This window comes from Ammodytes marinus (assembly GCF_949987685.1).
Source record: "Ammodytes marinus genome assembly, chromosome: 19".
NCBI lineage: Eukaryota > Metazoa > Chordata > Actinopteri > Uranoscopiformes > Ammodytidae > Ammodytes > Ammodytes marinus.
This window is the reverse complement of record NC_137223.1, coordinates 26,661,954-26,679,453: the sequence shown is the minus strand read 5'-3', so window position 1 is coordinate 26,679,453 and position 17,500 is coordinate 26,661,954. Positions and strand designations below refer to the sequence as shown.

The window sequence follows — 17,500 nt, the reverse complement described above, 5'->3', positions numbered from 1 at the left end:
ATAAGGCGTTTAAAGGGTCACTGTGTAGTTTAAAGGGTCACTGTGTAGTTTAAAGGGTCACTGTGTAGTTTAAAGGGTCACTGTGTAGTTTCAGAGGAGGGGGGTTTGTTTACATTCACAGAGCCTGCAGTTAGTTTACTAAACATATTTTCTCTACATGTAATTCTTAGTATTGAATAATTCTATCATCATAAATCAAATTATTCTGAGGAACCTGGAACCAAACGTATAAGACTAGAATATGTTTGTAAACCAAACTGTGGGCCCTGCTGCTGTAAACAACAACAGTGAAACAGTAACTTTTCAGGAAGCTTTCTAACTTCAAACAGTGTTCCAGGGATCCAATGACACACTGGCCACAGCAACTTAAATGATAACGTGCTGCTGATTTGCCAAAAACATTTCTGTATTAAAGGGACACTGTGTAACATTTTAAGTAATGTATCAGCTAAAATCAATATCCTCATTAGGGATGGGCATTTTAAGAAATTCAATTGATCGATCATCGGGAAAATTAACGAGCAATTATCGAGCAATCGTTATCTTTTTTTACATATTAAAAAATGCCAACAGAACATCCAAAATACAGCGTTTTACCATAGACTGTATACAAGAGGTTTTTACTCAATTACATCTTTATTCCAAGATCTTCTAGGCAAACAACAATCTATTAAGACATTATTAAAATTATAATAAAATGCGGCGCTGGTGAAAGCCCGAGGCTATGAGCCAACAAGGAGCCAATGCTACGATACCTTTAAAGTTTAAACACATATGCGCCTCCTAAGATGCTGCCAAAGACTGCATAAGGGCACGGCACGTTTTTCTGAGTGGTAAAGGACCTAACCTTACTTCATCTAATAGACAAAATGTGCAAATTATTTCCCTGATGAAGGCGAAGTAGGAAAGCATAGACGCTAAAGTTAGCTGCTAATGCTAGCAGCGCTAAAGTGACACGTTTAACAGGGTCGGATGTAGGCTTCAATGTACAAGTGGTACATAATTCGGTTTGTTTAAGTGTTGTACTTATATAAGGTTTCACAATGCTTAATGAACTTAGTTATTTTCGGTTCTAAAGCTGTCCGGTCCGATGCCAAACTTCTCCTCAACTTCTTCCTGTTTATGTTTTGAGATCTACGGCAGCTCGCAGGCTGCTGCCTGAGCCTGTTCTGTTGTCTCCTACTACTAGTTAAGTATCTCCCCCTGCTGGTAGGATGTTTAATTGCTGCCCATACAGTCTTTGGCTGCTGCCTGAGCCTGTTCTGTTATCTCCTACTACTAGTTAAGTATCTCCCCCTGCTGGTAGGATGTTTAATTGCTGCCCATACAGTCATTGGTGCTGCCACATAGTGAAACTCATTGCTGTGCTGCCGGACTCACACTGCGCAACACAACGGCTATATGATCGATAACAATTTCACGTGATCGACAATATTCTTAACGAGCAATGATCGATTAATCGATTAATTATGCACATCCCTAATCCTCATTTATAAATATGTCCTCATTGGTGTAAAATCACCTCTGCCAATAATCTGAATTATCCTCCTGAGCGGAGAATTACAAATATTATTGTTACATTTTGTACATTGAGCAGGCAAGTCTTATGGAGGCATCCATGTTTTTGGAATGTCATCAGGTGCATAGAATTAAGATTTGTCCTTGAATGCCACTGTAGCTTCTGTTATTATTCTAAAGGGTTGGGGTTACCCAGGGAGCGTTGCATTCTAGAACTTTCTTGATGATGTCATATTACACACTGCCCCTTTTTAAATGAAAATAAATAGCTGTAACTTCACTAGATGGCAAATAATAACAGAAGCTACAGTGGCCTTCAAGGACAAGAACAATTCTAAATTTAAAACAATGCACCTGATGATATTCCAACTATGACACTTTCAAGATGGCGGCACTAGGCCTCGGTCCAAAATATGCAGAAATATGGACATATATGAGACCCTTTCTAAGGGAAAAAAAATTATTCAAAACGTTTTTTTCAGCTATTATGCACTAAATTAAATGTACTTATGGATATTATAATTACTTTCTACACAATCTGCTAGGAAATAAAACCCAAAATTCTACACACTGCAGCTTTAATGCAGGGGAAAGATTATTGTGATATTTCACCTCTAAAATGACACACAACCTGAAGCTACCACTTTATTCTCATAATATAACAAACATTTTCCCCGCTAAGTTTCAGCTTTAATGATTTTTTAGGGGCTGCTGCCTGAAAGTCAATCCCTGAACCATCAGGCATTGTTTGAGTTAAGTTACTTTAGTAGTCAACGCTGACATTGAAATTAGTTTTTTTCGCATTAGTTAGTGATAAAAAAAAAGTGATTTAGTATGTCCCGATTCATGTGGTCAGATTTTAGTATGCTTAAAATAACCCGGATGTCTACTAGGCTACATCTGACTGAGATTTATTAGTGTGGAAAACTCCATCCTATTTGGGGCGATTCTGACCCACAATCCAGTGCGCACCGGAAGTGACGGAGCCTCCGTGTGAAAACAACCGGGGATGAGACGGATATAAAAGCAAGAGGCAAGATCAAGGCGCAATGTTAGGATGAAATAAACAAGTTAAAGTACGTCCAGATTGTAGCATACTGCATCTTAACTAGATTATTTTTATGATCAGATGTAGTATGTAGAATAGAGAAAGAGTATGAGGTTTGGAACACAGGGAGTGTGTTTTACAATAAGACAGGATAAAATCAAAACGCTGCCATACTGATGCCAGGCCATTAGGGGGCGACACTGTGTCACCTCAAACACCACCGAAGAAGACTGAGCGAGCGGCCAAACCTCTCCGCTGTCACTGATCTAAAATAGTGGTTGCGTTCCGAATCGCATACTCTTTCTTTTTTCTATTCTACATACTACATCCGACGATAAAAAGAATCTATTTAGGATGCAGTAGGCATACTATTGGGACATACTTTTACTCTCTTATTTCATCATAACATGGCGCCTTGATCTTGCCTCTTGCTTTTATATCCGTCTCATCCCCGTTTGTTTTCATATGGAGGCTTCGTCGATGTGACATCACTTCACGTGCGCACTGGATTGTGGGTCAGAATCGCCCAAATAGGATGCAGTTTTCAACACTAACAATCTTGGCCGCATGAAGTAGGACATCCGGGTACTTCTAACCATCCTAAATCTGGCCACAAGAATCGGGACATCCTAAATCTTTTTTCTACATACTATATAGTAGAAAGTATGAGATTCGGAACGCAACCAGTATTTCCTCTCTTTCTCGTCTAGACAGAAAGCTAAATATCAAACTCCAATGATCTGCTCTGATTTGCAAAATAGAATCACTAATAGTATGCCTGGTGATTTAGCCTAGCTAGGGTTGGGACAGACAGACAGACAGACAGACAGAGAAGGAGACAGACAGACGGACAGACAGAGAAGGAGACAGACAGACGGACAGACAGAGAGGGAGACAGACAGAGAGGGAGACAGACAGAGAGGGAGACAGACAGAGAGGGAGACAGGCAGACAGGCAGACAGACAGACAGACAGACAGACAGACAGACAGACAGACAGACAGACAGACAGACAGACAGACAGACAGAGAAGGAGACAGACAGACAGAGAGGGAGACAGACAGAGAAGGAGACAGACAGACAGACAGAGAAGGAGACAGACAGACAGAGAAGGAGACAGACAGACGGACAGACAGAGAGGGAGACAGGCAGAGAAGGAGACAGACAGACAGACAGACAGAGAGAGTGGACAGACTTGTATTTATTCATTTACACCCGGTCGGAGCATCGCCTCTATGAAATGTGCTATTTTTTAATTTCACGTTTATTTGGACAGATGCTGACATGTAGAAACCTCAGCCACTCTAGAAGGGCTCGCAAACAGTCATTTAAAAAGTATACATAACATAACCACATTAAAGGTGTAGTCAGTGATTCTGGAGAACGCCTTTTGTCAAAATCAATGCATATTTCCCCACAATCTGCTAGCTGTCTGTACTGTGTGTCTGTCTGTCTGTGTGTCTGTCTCTGTCTGTCTGTCTCTGTCTGTGTGGCAAATATTGTAAAAATTGTCAATAAAGCTACTTTTTTTTAAAGATATTTTTGGCATTTTTATGCTTTATTGATAGTGTAGAGACAGAGTTGAAATGGGGCAGAGAGGGGAGTGACATGCAGAGAACGACCGCGGGCTGGAATCGAACCCGGGTCCGCTGCTGGCCGATACCCATGGGGGGGGGGGGGACGCCCTACCAACTGAGCTAAGGGCGCCCCCCTACCTTTTTTTTTAATACATTTTTTAACTTCTATATAACTAACCTTCCTTCCTTTCCTTGTCCCCTTCAGCCTCGGTTCGGGCTCCGTAGCCGAAGCGGACAGCGTCGCTAACGGCCGTCGCTTTTACAGCTTCAAGAACATCACGCGTCAAAGCACCTCCAGCAGCCCCCCCTACCAGCCCTCGCTCTCCCCAGGATCCAGCACCTCCGACCTGGACGAAATCCCTCTGAATTCAGCCTCCTCCAACGAACCATGGAGCTTCACCAATAGCACCAACGCTACCCCAAACACCCCCAACCCCAACCCCAACCTCAGCCTCTCCCTGTTGGTTGACAAAGACTGGGACTCGTGCAGCAGTGAAGGTAGCATCGGATCACACTTTGATTTCCCGGACTATTGCACACCAGAGCTCAGCCAGATGATCGCTGGTAGCTGGCTGGAGGCTAGCTACTCAGATTTGGTGTTCACTTACTGAGCGTGTGTGAAAAAAATAATAAAAATACTCTCAAAATCCATACCACACTATAATCGCTTATATACGGCCCCCGGAAAAACATGAAGAGACCAATCTGGATTTCTTTCCCTTAAATCTTCATCTCTATATTATTACGTATTGAAAATGCTCTAAATCTAAATGACAATATTTTCATTATGAATTTGGTAGAAATGTTGTTAGTAGTTTATGGGAAAAAATCAAAATGTTCATTTTTACTCAAGCATATGCCTCTAAAGAGTAAAACAAGAGACATTGAAAATTTGGAGTGGTCTCTTTCATTTTTTTCCGGAGCTGTATTAAGCATCTGCCTCAATATCATAGGACCATACACTAAAATCTGTGACCCAGCCCAATGTGTGCCTGTGTAAGGAGCTGGTAGTTATTTATTTGGCTTATTTTATATATATATATGACAAGCAATGGACTCCATATTAGGAAAATTGAAAAAAAAATATTGGAAAAAATTAAATGTAGTGCTCATTGTGGGCCATATCGCTGACACAACCATGTTCTGCGCTGTGGACAAATGTAGTTATTACACATTTCACTTTAGAGTCTGAGTTTATATATATATATTTAATATCTATCTCCTAAAAACCTAAAAAATAACAAAAGCCCACTGTGCAGTCACACATTCAGACGGGTCACGGATTCCAGTGTAACACCTCCAGAGTGGACACACACTGCGGCACTGATGCAAAAAAAAAATGAATTAAATTAAATAAGTATGGAAGCCCTGAATGGACATAAATGGAGAAGCTAGCATGTAACTACCTCTGTTTTTACCGTGTAGCGATGCAGTCTGGGACCCTTTGGCACGACTTGGTACCCCAAACCAAAGTGGGCTAAGGCACGGTTCACTTATCTTGGTCCCCTTCACAACTTTTCAAAGTGGAAACACAAATGCATGCGAACCGTACCGCAACACTCATTTGAAACAAGGCTTAGTATTTAATATTCTGAAGGTGCTACAAGGAACTTAACAGTGTGTGTTAATTCTAGCGCCCCCCTTTGGACAAAGGCGGTAGTGTTTTAACCACGCCAGCTGTTGTTCCTGGGTGAGCGTATATACCCATGACAAAGGCATTAAGAAAAACTATATAAAAATAGCATTCTTTGCACTGATGGTCTCGTTTATTTGAAAGTTCCTCAGAGCACCTTTTTTAAGTACCTATGTTAAGTATCTTGTTATCATAAAGGAAAAACTGATTAAACACCATACTTGATTCCATGACCTTTCAGGGCTTCCATACTTCACACACAGGGTTTTATGGACTTTGATTTTTCCCGTCCGACGTGTCTAAACTAGAACCCGCTCTATGCATTCCTCCATACAACACTAATATCAGGAAAGGCTTAATGTTCTCACACTTTTATGACACTTTTCAGGTTCTTCAAAAGCCCATGTCTAGAGCACAGTTATGGCAGACAACACTATGGCTGTCGTTCGAAAAGCCCTACCAACGTCCTACTCATACTAACGTCCTACTCATACTAACGTCCTACTCATACTAAAATCCTACTCATACTAACGTCCTACTCATACTAACGTCCTACTCACACTAATTTTGACATCAATTTGAGTATGTTGTGGTTGTGTGTATGCAAGTTTATGTAGGCGAGAAATGCCCGGATGAGTACTTACTTCCGGGAAGATTTTGTGTATGGATCGATAGGTTACACTTTTCCTACTCAACCGCCCCCACAATGCATTGCGTCTTTTCAAACTACACATACGTTTTTTTTTTTTTGCTTCTGTATACTTCAGTGTAAACGGTCCGACGAACCTCGCACACACAATGGATGGTTAAGCAGACAGTATGTAGTATGTACATGTTGAGTATGTAGGAGGGAGGACGTTAGTAGGGCTTTTAGTGTGTAGTATATACATGTTGAGTATGTAGGAGGGAGGACGTTAGTAGGGCTTTTAGTGTGTAGTATATACATGTTGAGTATGTAGGAGGGAGGACGTTAGTAGAGCTTTTAGTATGTAGTATATACACGTTGAGTATGTAGGAAGGAGGATGTTAGTAGGGCTTTTACAACACTGCCTGTTTTCGATATCTACATGAACCAATCGTACCTCATTTATTTTTTCTACAATATCACAAGAGAATATTTTTTCATGTATTTTTGTACAGTTTTCAGGGTTTTTTAGGCACTTCTTCTTCTTCTTCTTCTTCTTTTTGTACCACTACATATTCTGACCAATGAATATACTTTTTTATTGTTATTATTATTATTATTATTATTTGTAAGTTGAGCATGTGAGGGGTTGAAATCGCATCCGTCCTGCCTTGCTTTAATGCCTTTGCTGTTTTAAATGAGTAGACAGACAAGGAGACAGACAGACAGACAAGGAGAGAGACAGGGAGACAGACAGACAGACATGGAGACAGACAGACAGACAGACAAGGAGACAGACAGACAGACAGACAGACAAGGAGACAGACAGACATGGAGAGAGACAGACAGACAGTTAGAAAGACAGACAGACAGGGAGGGAGTTAGAAAGACAGACAGACATGGAGAGAGACAAACAGACAGGGAGAGAGTTAGACAGACAAACAGACAGACAGACACACACAGACAGACATGGAGAGAGACAGACAGACAGACAGACAGACAGTCAGTCAGTTACCGTTGTGAGATCCAGGATTATTGTATATGTTGTGTAAGATAGTTCAAGTTTAGCAGTTATGTATATTGAGTGTGTGAGTCCCTGGTGACAGCAGGAGAGAAACTGGATTTTCTGTTTGTTTTTTTTTAATTCATCAACGGCACATATTATTATTATTTTGTTTTTCTTCATTGTTTTTGTGCAATATATAAAAGAGAAACCTCCATTAAAGGGCCGTCCCAAAGTTTTCTTTATTTTGTAGCAGAATGAAAAACTGAAAAGTCTGTACACGTCTCAACTGAATAAAATCAGCTGGAACTGAGTGAGGCTGTTGACTCTGTTATTAAGAGTGTGTGTGTGTGTGTGGGGGTGGGTGTGGGGGGGTGTGTGTGTGTGGGGGGGGGTTGTGGGGGGGGTGCGGTGCAATAAGAACAAAAGGGTAAAATAAGATGAAATAAGTAATATTTTCAGAAGACGAAACTAATAATAGTAAATCATTGAAATGCAGTTAGCGGTCCCCTCGCTCGTCCCTACGTCACCACAGTAATGCACTGCGGTCTTCAAGCAGCGAGTTATCTAGCATCATCTCAGATCCATAAGTGTGATAAAACATGATAAAAACCATCAAAACAGACATTGGGAAGGATTTTTACCTGCTCCGCCATTGTAGGCGCATAAACATTCACCCATCTGTTGCTCTGCACGTGCACCGGCAGTGAGATGGGTGCCGGTTTGTAGCGTTCTCTCTTCTGATTGGTTATCAGTAGTGGGATCCCTGAAAAGTTTATTTGCCGATTACATGCAGAGCAGCTGACTGAGAGATCGGCTTTATGAAACGCACACATTATGTAAGTGATCACTGTATGAATAAAGAGCGATTCAACACTTATATTAACATAAATAAACCGCTTACTTCACCTTTAACTGAAGCAATGTAAAGTGTACATTATAAGGTGCAGATTGAAAGGCCACTGCGCTGTAAATGGGCGTGTTGCTATAGCTACGATGGGCCCCCTTTGTTTACATACCAGTTTACAGAGCCTAGGCTGTGTATTAACTCTGGATTATCTTCAACACACACACTCTCACACACACACACACACACACATACACAGTCTCTCTCTCTCACACACACACACAGTCTCTCTCTCTCACACACACACACACTCTCACACACACATACACACTCTCTCTCTCACACACACAGACAGTCTCTCTCTCTCTCACACACACACACTCTCACACACACATACACAGTCTCTCTCTCTCACACACACACACAGTCTCTCTCTCTCTCACACACACACACTCTCACACACACACACACACACACACACATACATAGTCTCTCTCTCTCACACACACATACACAGTCTCTCTCTCTCACACACACACACAGTCTCTCTCTCTCTCACACACACACTCTCACACACACACACACACACATACACAGTCTCTCTCTCACACACACACACACACACACAGTCTCTCACACACACACACACACACAGTCTCTCTCTCACACACACACACACAGTCTCTCTCTCACACACACACACACACACACACAGACACACACACACAGTTTATCTCACAGACACACACACACACACTCTCACACACACACACACACACACAGTTTATCTCACAGACACACACACACACACACTCTCTCACACACACACACACACACACAGTTTATCTCACAGACACACACACACACACTCTCACACACACAGAGACACAGACAGGTAGCGGATCATGAGGAGATATTCACTGGATTTAGACCAGAAAAAATCACCAGGATTGCTGAGTCCATCTTAAGACTTTAGACTGACGTTGGAAACAAAAGATTTGGAGATGAGAACAATGTCTCACAGGAGGTAATGTCTGACAAACAACAGGCTGTACACACACACACACACACACACAGTCTCTCTCTCTCACACACACGCACACACACAACAGTCTCTATCACACACACACAGTCTCTCTCTCACACACAAACACAAACACACACACAGTCTCTATCACACACACACACACACACACACACACACACACACACACACACACACACACACACACACACACACAGTCTCTTTCTCACACACACACACACACACACACACACACACACACACACAGTCTCACACACAAACACACACAGTCTCTCTCTCTCTCACACACACACACACAGTCTCTCACACACAAACACACACACACACAGTCTCTCTCTCTCTCACACAAACACACACACACAGTCTCTCTCTCACACACAAACACACACACACACAGTCTCTCTCTCACACACACACACACACACACACACACACACACACACACACACACACACAGTCTCTCTCTCTCACACACACACACACACACACACACAGTCTCTCTCTCTCTCTCTCACACACACACACACAGTCTCTCACACACAAACACACACACACACAGTCTCTCTCTCTCTCACACAAACACACACACACAGTCTCTCTCTCACACACAAACACACACACACACAGTCTCTCTCTCACACACACACACACACACACACACACACACACACAGTCTCTCTCTCTCACACACACACACACACACACACACAGTCTCTCTCTCTCTCTCTCACACACACACACACAGAGTCTCTCTCACACACAAACACACACACACACACACACACAGTCTCTCTCTCACACACACACACACACACACAGTCTCTCTCTCACACACACACACACACACACACACACACACACAGTCTCTTTCTCACACACACACAGTCTCTTTCTCACACACACACACACACACACACACAGTCTCTTTCTCACACACACACACACACACACAGTCTCTCTCTCTCTCTCTCTCTCTCTCTCTCTCTCTCTCTCTCTCTCTCTCTCTCTCTCTCTCTCTCTCTCTCTCTCTCTCTCTCTCTCTCTCACACACACGTTTGTTTTAATCACCTCACAGATTAACTGGAGCCTGATCCGGTGCATCGGTGTAACTGAGAACGCTTGTTGTCAAGATCAGTGAATATCTCCTCATGATCCACTACCTGTCTGTACTGAGTGAATATCTCCTCATGATCCACTACCTGTCTGTACTGTGTGAATATCTCCTCATGATCCACTACCTGTCTGTACTGAGTGAATATCTCCTCATGATCCACTACCTGTCTGTACTGTGTGAATATCTCCTCATGATCCACTACCTGTCTGTCTGTACTGTGTGAATATCTCCTCATGATCCACTACCTGTCTGTACTGTGTGAATATCTCCTCATGATCCACTACCTGTCTGTACTGAGTGAATATCTCCTCATGATCCACTACCTGTCTGTACTGTGTGAATATCTCCTCATGATCCACTACCTGTCTGTACTGTGTGAATATCTCCTCATGATCCACTACCTGTCTGTACTGAGTGAATATCTCCTCATGATCCACTACCTGTCTGTACTGTGTGAATATCTCCTCATGATCCACTACCTGTCTGTACTGTGTGAATATCTCCTCATGATCCACTACCTGTCTGTACTGAGTGAATATCTCCTCATGATCCTCTACCTGTCTGTACTGTGTGTGAGCCTAGGCACAAAGGGGGTCCACCATAGCTAGCAACATGCCAGTTTACAGAGCCTAGGATGTGTATTAACACTGTTTTTTTTAGCACACACTCAGTACAGACATGTAGTGGACCATGAGGAGATATGTATTGACAACAAGCGTTCTCCAGAATCACTGACTGCACCTTTAAAGGGGCAGTGTGTAATATGACATCATTAAGAAAGTTCTAGAATGCAACGCTCCCTGGGTAACCCCACCCCCTTTAGAATAATAACAGAAGCTACAGTGGCCTTCAAGGACAAGAACAATTCTAAATTCTAAACAATGCACCTGATGACATTCCAACCAACATGGATTCCTCCATAAGACTTGCCTGCTCAATGTACAAAATGTAATATTAATATTTGTAATTCTCCGCTCAGGAGGATAATTCAGATTATTGGCAGAGGTGATTTTACACCAATGAGGACATATTTATGAATGAGGATATTGATTTTAGCTGATAAATTACTTAAAATGTTACACAGTGTCCCTTTAAGTAAAAGCATAGAAAGTATGTTTTTTTCAGAGTTCTAAAACCTTTTTTTTTAAGATTTTATTTTTGTTGCATTTTTTCTCTTTATCAGACAGTTTGTAGAGACAGAGATGAAATGTGTCAGAGAGGGGAATGACATGCAGAGAACGACCCGGGATGGATTCTAACCCGGGTCTGCTGTGAAGAGGACAGACAGACAGACAGCCAGACAGACAGACAGACAGACAGACAGACAGACAGACAGACAGAGAGGGGAATGACATGCAGAGAACGACCCAGGCTGGATTCTAACCCGGGTCTGCTGTGAAGAGACTTTGACTTTAGACTTTATTGTCCCCAGGGGAAACTCTTCTGCATGTCACAGGTACATGTATGTGCTGCACGCCGACAGACAATAGACAGAAACAAATAACACGCATACAGGATATATAAACAGAGTGGGACTGGGGGTGTTTTATCTTGGCCTTTTGTTGAGGGCTGCTATGGCTGCAGGCACCAGGCTTTTGCCATAGCGAGCCCTCCGGCACAACAGGGAGCTGTACCTGCGTCCTGAGGGCATAATGGTGAAGAGGCAGTTGAGTGGGTGTGAGTTGTCCTGTGCTATCGTGCATGCAAAGCGTGAGATGGCCTTGAGATTCTATGGAGGGAGGGGGAAGGGTTTTTTTTTTTTTTAACTCATTTCAACATACAGCCCTGGAAAAAATTAAGAGACCAGTCTGGATTTTTCTTCAATCTTCATCTCTACATTACTTCATGGAAAATGCTCTTTAATGACAATATTCTTATTGTGAATTTGGTAGAAATGTTGTCAGTAGTTTATATTATAAAACCAAAATGTTCATTCTACTCAAACATATGCCTCTAAAGAGTAAAACAAGAGACACTGAACATTTATTTGGAGTGGTCTCTTAATGTTTTCCGTAGCTGTATATATCCACTCTACATTTCCTTCCAGAGTGTTCCCAGACCAGTGTGCGTCCCCCACTCCTCCTTTGTTTACGTTACCCACAATGCAAAGCGTCAGATTCTGAGGCTCCGTCAGACCGGAGACTCAGCGGTCAAAGGTCAGGGGGTCAGGAGGGGGGGGGGATCAAGGGGGTTGCATTGATTAAACTCTCTCTGTGTTCAACATCTCAGGCTGTGGTGGAAAAGCCCTACGAACGTCCCACTCATACTAACGTCCTACTCATACTAAAAGCCCTACGAACGTCCCACTCATACTAACGTCCTACTCATACTAAAAGTCCTACTAACGTCCTACTCATACTAAAAGCCCTACTAACGTCCTACTCATACTAAAAGCCCTACTAACGTCCTACTGATACTAAAAGCCATACTAACGTCCCATTCATACTAAAAGCCCTACTAACATCCCATTCATACTAACGCCCTACTCATACTAAAAGCCCTACTAACGTCCCATTCATACTAACGTCCTACTCATACTAACTCCCTACTCATACTAAAAGCCCTACTAACGTCCTACTCATACTAACGCCCTACTAACGTCCCATTCATACTAACGCCCTACTCATACTAAAAGCCCTACTAACGTCCCATTCATACTAACGTCCTACTCATACTAACGCCCTACTCATACTAAAAGCCCTACTAACGTCCTACTCATACTAACGCCCTACTCATACTAAAAGTCCTACTAACGTCCTACTCATACTAAAAGCCCTACTAACGTCCTACTCATACTAAAAGCCCTACTAACGTCCTACTGATACTAAAATCCATACTAACGTCCCATTCATACTAAAAGCCCTACTAACATCCCATTCATACTAACGCCCTACTCATACTAAAAGCCCTACTAACGTCCCATTCATACTAACGTCCTACTCATACTAACTCCCTACTCATACTAAAAGCCCTACTAACGTCCTACTCATACTAACGCCCTACTAACGTCCCATTCATACTAACGCCCTACTCATACTAAAAGCCCTACTAACGTCCCATTCATACTAACGTCCTACTCATACTAACGCCCTACTCATACTAAAAGCCCTACTAACGTCCTACTCATACTAACGCCCTACTAATGTCCCATTCATACTAACGCCCTACTCATACTAAAAGCCCTACTAACGTCCTACTCATACTAAAAGCCCTACTAACGTCCTACTCATACTAAAGCCCTACTAATGTCCTACTCATACTAAAAGCCCTACTAACGTCCCATTCATACTAACGCCCTACTCATACTAAAAGCCCTACTAACGTCCCATTCATACTAACGCCCTACTCATACTAAAAGCCCTACTAACGTCCCATTCATACTAACGTCCTACTCATACTAACGTCCTACTCATAGTAAAAGCCCTACTAACGTCCCATTCATACTAACGTCCTACTCATACTAAAAGCCCTACTAACGTCCTACTCATACTAACGTCCTACTCTTACATTTCATTTTTGCTTTGCTCACTGGTTGCCTGTCTGTCCTCTTCCAGTTTCCCCTGGTCGTGACGAGACGGTGTGGATCTGGTCCCCCCTCCGGTTTCATCTGAGAATGGACCATCAACACGAAAGATTTATTTTTTTTTAATTTTTTTTAACCTTTATTTCTACAGGTAAATCCCATTGAGACCGAAGACTCTTTTTCAAGGGAGACCTGTTTTCCTTTCCCACGTTACCATTCACACAGACATTCATACACCGATAGCAGCAGCTAACTATCGACATTCACACGAGGCAAGGTCGGTGAAGTGTCTTGCCCAAGGACACAACAACTATGACACAGGTGGCAGGGCGGGGATCGAACCTCCAACCCTTTGATCATCAGCCGACCCGCTCTACCAACTGAGCCACAGTCGCCCCCAAAAGATGTTGCAGTGGTTAAGGGCGCCACCTGGAGACGTGGGATGTAATCCCGGCGCTGGAAACCTTAGTTTTCCCTGGTGGAGACGAGACGGTGTGGATCCTCTGGCAGCATCTGAAGTCTTCCTGCATCCACACTATTCACACTTCACTTTAGTATTACCATGTAATCACCTGGTCAATGATCAAACTCCTTCGTGATTTTTCTCTACTTATGACATCTATTGCAGTATGTCCGTCCTGGGAGAGGGATCCCTTACTCTGTCAACTCTCCCTGAGATTTCTTAAAAAAAAATCTTTAATCCCGGTAAAGGGTTTTTACTGGTAGTTTTTTCTCAGCCGAGCTAAGGGTGTAAGGGCAGGGTGTCATATTGTATCATATTGTATGAAATGTAAAGCCCACTGAGACAAATGTATTTGTGATTTTGGGCTATACAAATAAAACTGTTTTGATTTGATTTGATTTGAAAAGCCCTACTAACGTCCTACTCATACTAAAAGCCCTACTAACGTCCTACTCATACTAACGTCCTACTCATACTAAAAGCCCTACTCATACACAAAAACACACAGACACAAACATAGAGGGAAACACACAGACACACATAAAGGGACAAACACACACACACACACAAACACACACACACACACACAGAGGGAAACACACAGACACACACACACACAAACAATCTTGGCTCGATCTAGTAGAAAAGGCATTTGGCGGTGGGTCCATCTTTTCCAAGGAAAAAAATACTTGAATAAAAACGTCAATGATTCAGTCAGCCATGTGTTTATAGTCCAATCAGAGCGAGCGAGGGAGAGACACACCTCCACACACACCCACACACAAACACACACCCACCCACACACACACAGAAAGATACACACACACACCCCCACACACAGAAAGATACACACACACACACCCACACACACCCACACACCCCCACACACACACACACACAGAAAGATACACACACACACCCCCACACACACACACACACACACACACACAGAGAAAGATACACCCACCCCCACACAGACACACACACACACACAGAAACATACACAGACACACACTCACACACACACAGAAACATACACAGACACACACTCACACACACATAGAAAGATACACGGACACACAGACTCACACACACTCACACACACATACTCACACACACTCACACACACATACATGCAAACACACACACACACACACACTCAGAAACATATACTCACACACACACACACACACACACTCAGACTCGAGGTCAGACAGGGCCAAGCGCCTGCTTCCTGTCTCTCATTTCCCACCTTCCTGTTCTGACCTCAGGCTCTGTGAGTGTGTGTGTGTGTGTGTGTGTGTGTGTGTGTGTGTGTGTGTGTGTGTGTGTGTGTGTGTGTGTGTGTGTGTGTGTGGTGTCTCTCTCTGTGTGTGTGTGTGTGTGTGTGTGTGTGTGTGTGTGTGTGTGTGTGTGTGTGTGTGTGTGTGTGTGTGTGTGTGTGTGTGTGTGTGTGTGTGTGTGTGTGTGTGTGTTTCTGGAGAACGCTTGTTGTCTAAATCACTTTTCTCTCAAAATCAGTGAATATCTCCTGTACTGTGTGTGAGCTGAAAAAAAAATCCAGTCTTAACCCAGTGTTAATACACAGCCTAGGCTCTGTAAACTGGTATGTAAACAAAGGGGGAACACACCGTAGTTAGCAACTATCTATCTATCTATCTATCTATCTATCTATCTATCTATCTATCTATCTGTCTATCTATCTATCTATCTATCTATCTATCTATCTATCTATCTATCTGTCTATCTATCTATCTGTCTATCTATCAATCAATCAATCTATCTATCTATCCTTCGAAATATGTAATGTGTGGAGTTAGTTTCATGATAGTAAAGCATCTGAAAAGAGTTGTAGGCATATTTATCAATCCACATTAAAGATATTGTTAATACACAGCCTAGGCTCTGTAAACTGGTATGTAAACAAAGGGGAAACACACAGTAGTTAGCGACACACCTACATTCAGAGTCCAGGGGCCTGTTTCAGGTAGCTGGTTTTACATACTCTGGGTTTAATCATACGCTCAGAGTTGGTTAACTCAGAGCGCAGGGTTGATAAGCAACTCTGGGTTTTCGGTTTCAGAACAGTGGATCAGCGTTGGGTTAATCAACTCTGAGCGTGTTCACTCTGGGTGGAGCGTGTGCATAAAAGCCATCGTCAATGGATCGCTGATAACATGATTCACCATGGAAACAGAAGAAACAAATGCGTGATCCTCCCACTTCTCCACTTCTCAAAAAAAGAAAAAAAAACTTCTCCGCTCCTCCCACTGGAGTTAGAAATATTAACGAATGAGTTTATGGTAGCCTATGGAGAATAATTAACGGGTATATTGTCACATAACTCTGATCTAATCTCCTCGGCAATTCAGAAAAAATATATAGTACATAGTCCATTTTAAAAAGTTACGCATATCAGCAGTAAAGTAATAAAGCTGGCGCGGCACAGCATTTCTGACAGTGTTTTATATTCGCTGTATTTGGGAAGCTGTAGCCTAATAGCCCACTGTGCAGTAAACAGACTGTCGCTTCTTTTAAATGGGGAGTGAAAGACATTAACGTCTGACACATAAGGTGACAGTTTCCATTGAAGAGCCTGATTGATTTATTATCAGATCCATTTTCCTCAAGTGATCACAGTTTAAATTATTATATAATTATTTATGTAATTTTTATATTCATATTAGGCTATAATATGAATATAAAAGGGCTCGCCTGTGACTTTAGGATCGCACAAGTGAACAGTAACAATCGCGTGCAGCCGCAGCGTTACACGAATCCACCTGACATAAATCTGTTCAGTGGCACAGACGTTAAAAAGCATACAATACAAATAGGTTTATTAATCTGAATGTAGAGCATGTCACGATGTGTAAGGTGGCCGCCTATATGAACGGACCGAGAACAAGGCTACTGATCAGATAAATGATCGGTCAAACGTAAAATCATCAGGAAATGATAAAAACATCCCGATGGAGATTTCTATGGAGTGATTTTGCTTCAAACTGTACAGGGACGCGTGTGACAGTGACACTCCTTCAGTCGGAGCTGCAACGTAAAGTGAAAACAAACTCAGGGTAGGTCTAACCACCTATCCAGCAGGTTA

The 17,500-nt window shown here is 42.5% G+C and overlaps 3 protein-coding genes across 3 annotated transcripts in view; all 3 read left to right on the top strand.

Annotated features, from left to right (window-relative positions):
* The window catches only part of sox11b (SRY-box transcription factor 11b), a gene marked incomplete at both ends in the record, with an annotated part of 5,659 nt that extends 907 nt beyond the window's left edge, over nt 1-4,752 (top strand). The window contains one exon of the mRNA XM_080048197.1: nt 4,347-4,752. Within this exon, the coding sequence (XP_079904323.1) occupies nt 4,347-4,752 (406 nt within the window). The remainder of the gene's footprint in view (nt 1-4,346) is intronic.
* The window catches only part of LOC307266220 (uncharacterized protein), a gene marked incomplete at both ends in the record, with an annotated part of 30,227 nt that extends 17,549 nt beyond the window's left edge, over nt 1-12,678 (top strand). The window contains 3 exons of the mRNA XM_080048195.1: nt 9,427-9,540; nt 12,456-12,564; nt 12,638-12,678. Of these exons, the coding sequence (XP_079904321.1) occupies nt 9,427-9,540; nt 12,456-12,564; nt 12,638-12,678 (264 nt within the window). The remainder of the gene's footprint in view (nt 1-9,426; nt 9,541-12,455; nt 12,565-12,637) is intronic.
* Nucleotides 1-17,500, top strand: part of LOC307266073 (NACHT, LRR and PYD domains-containing protein 3-like) — a 146,831-nt gene that overhangs the window by 74,468 nt on the left and 54,863 nt on the right. The window lies entirely within an intron of this gene.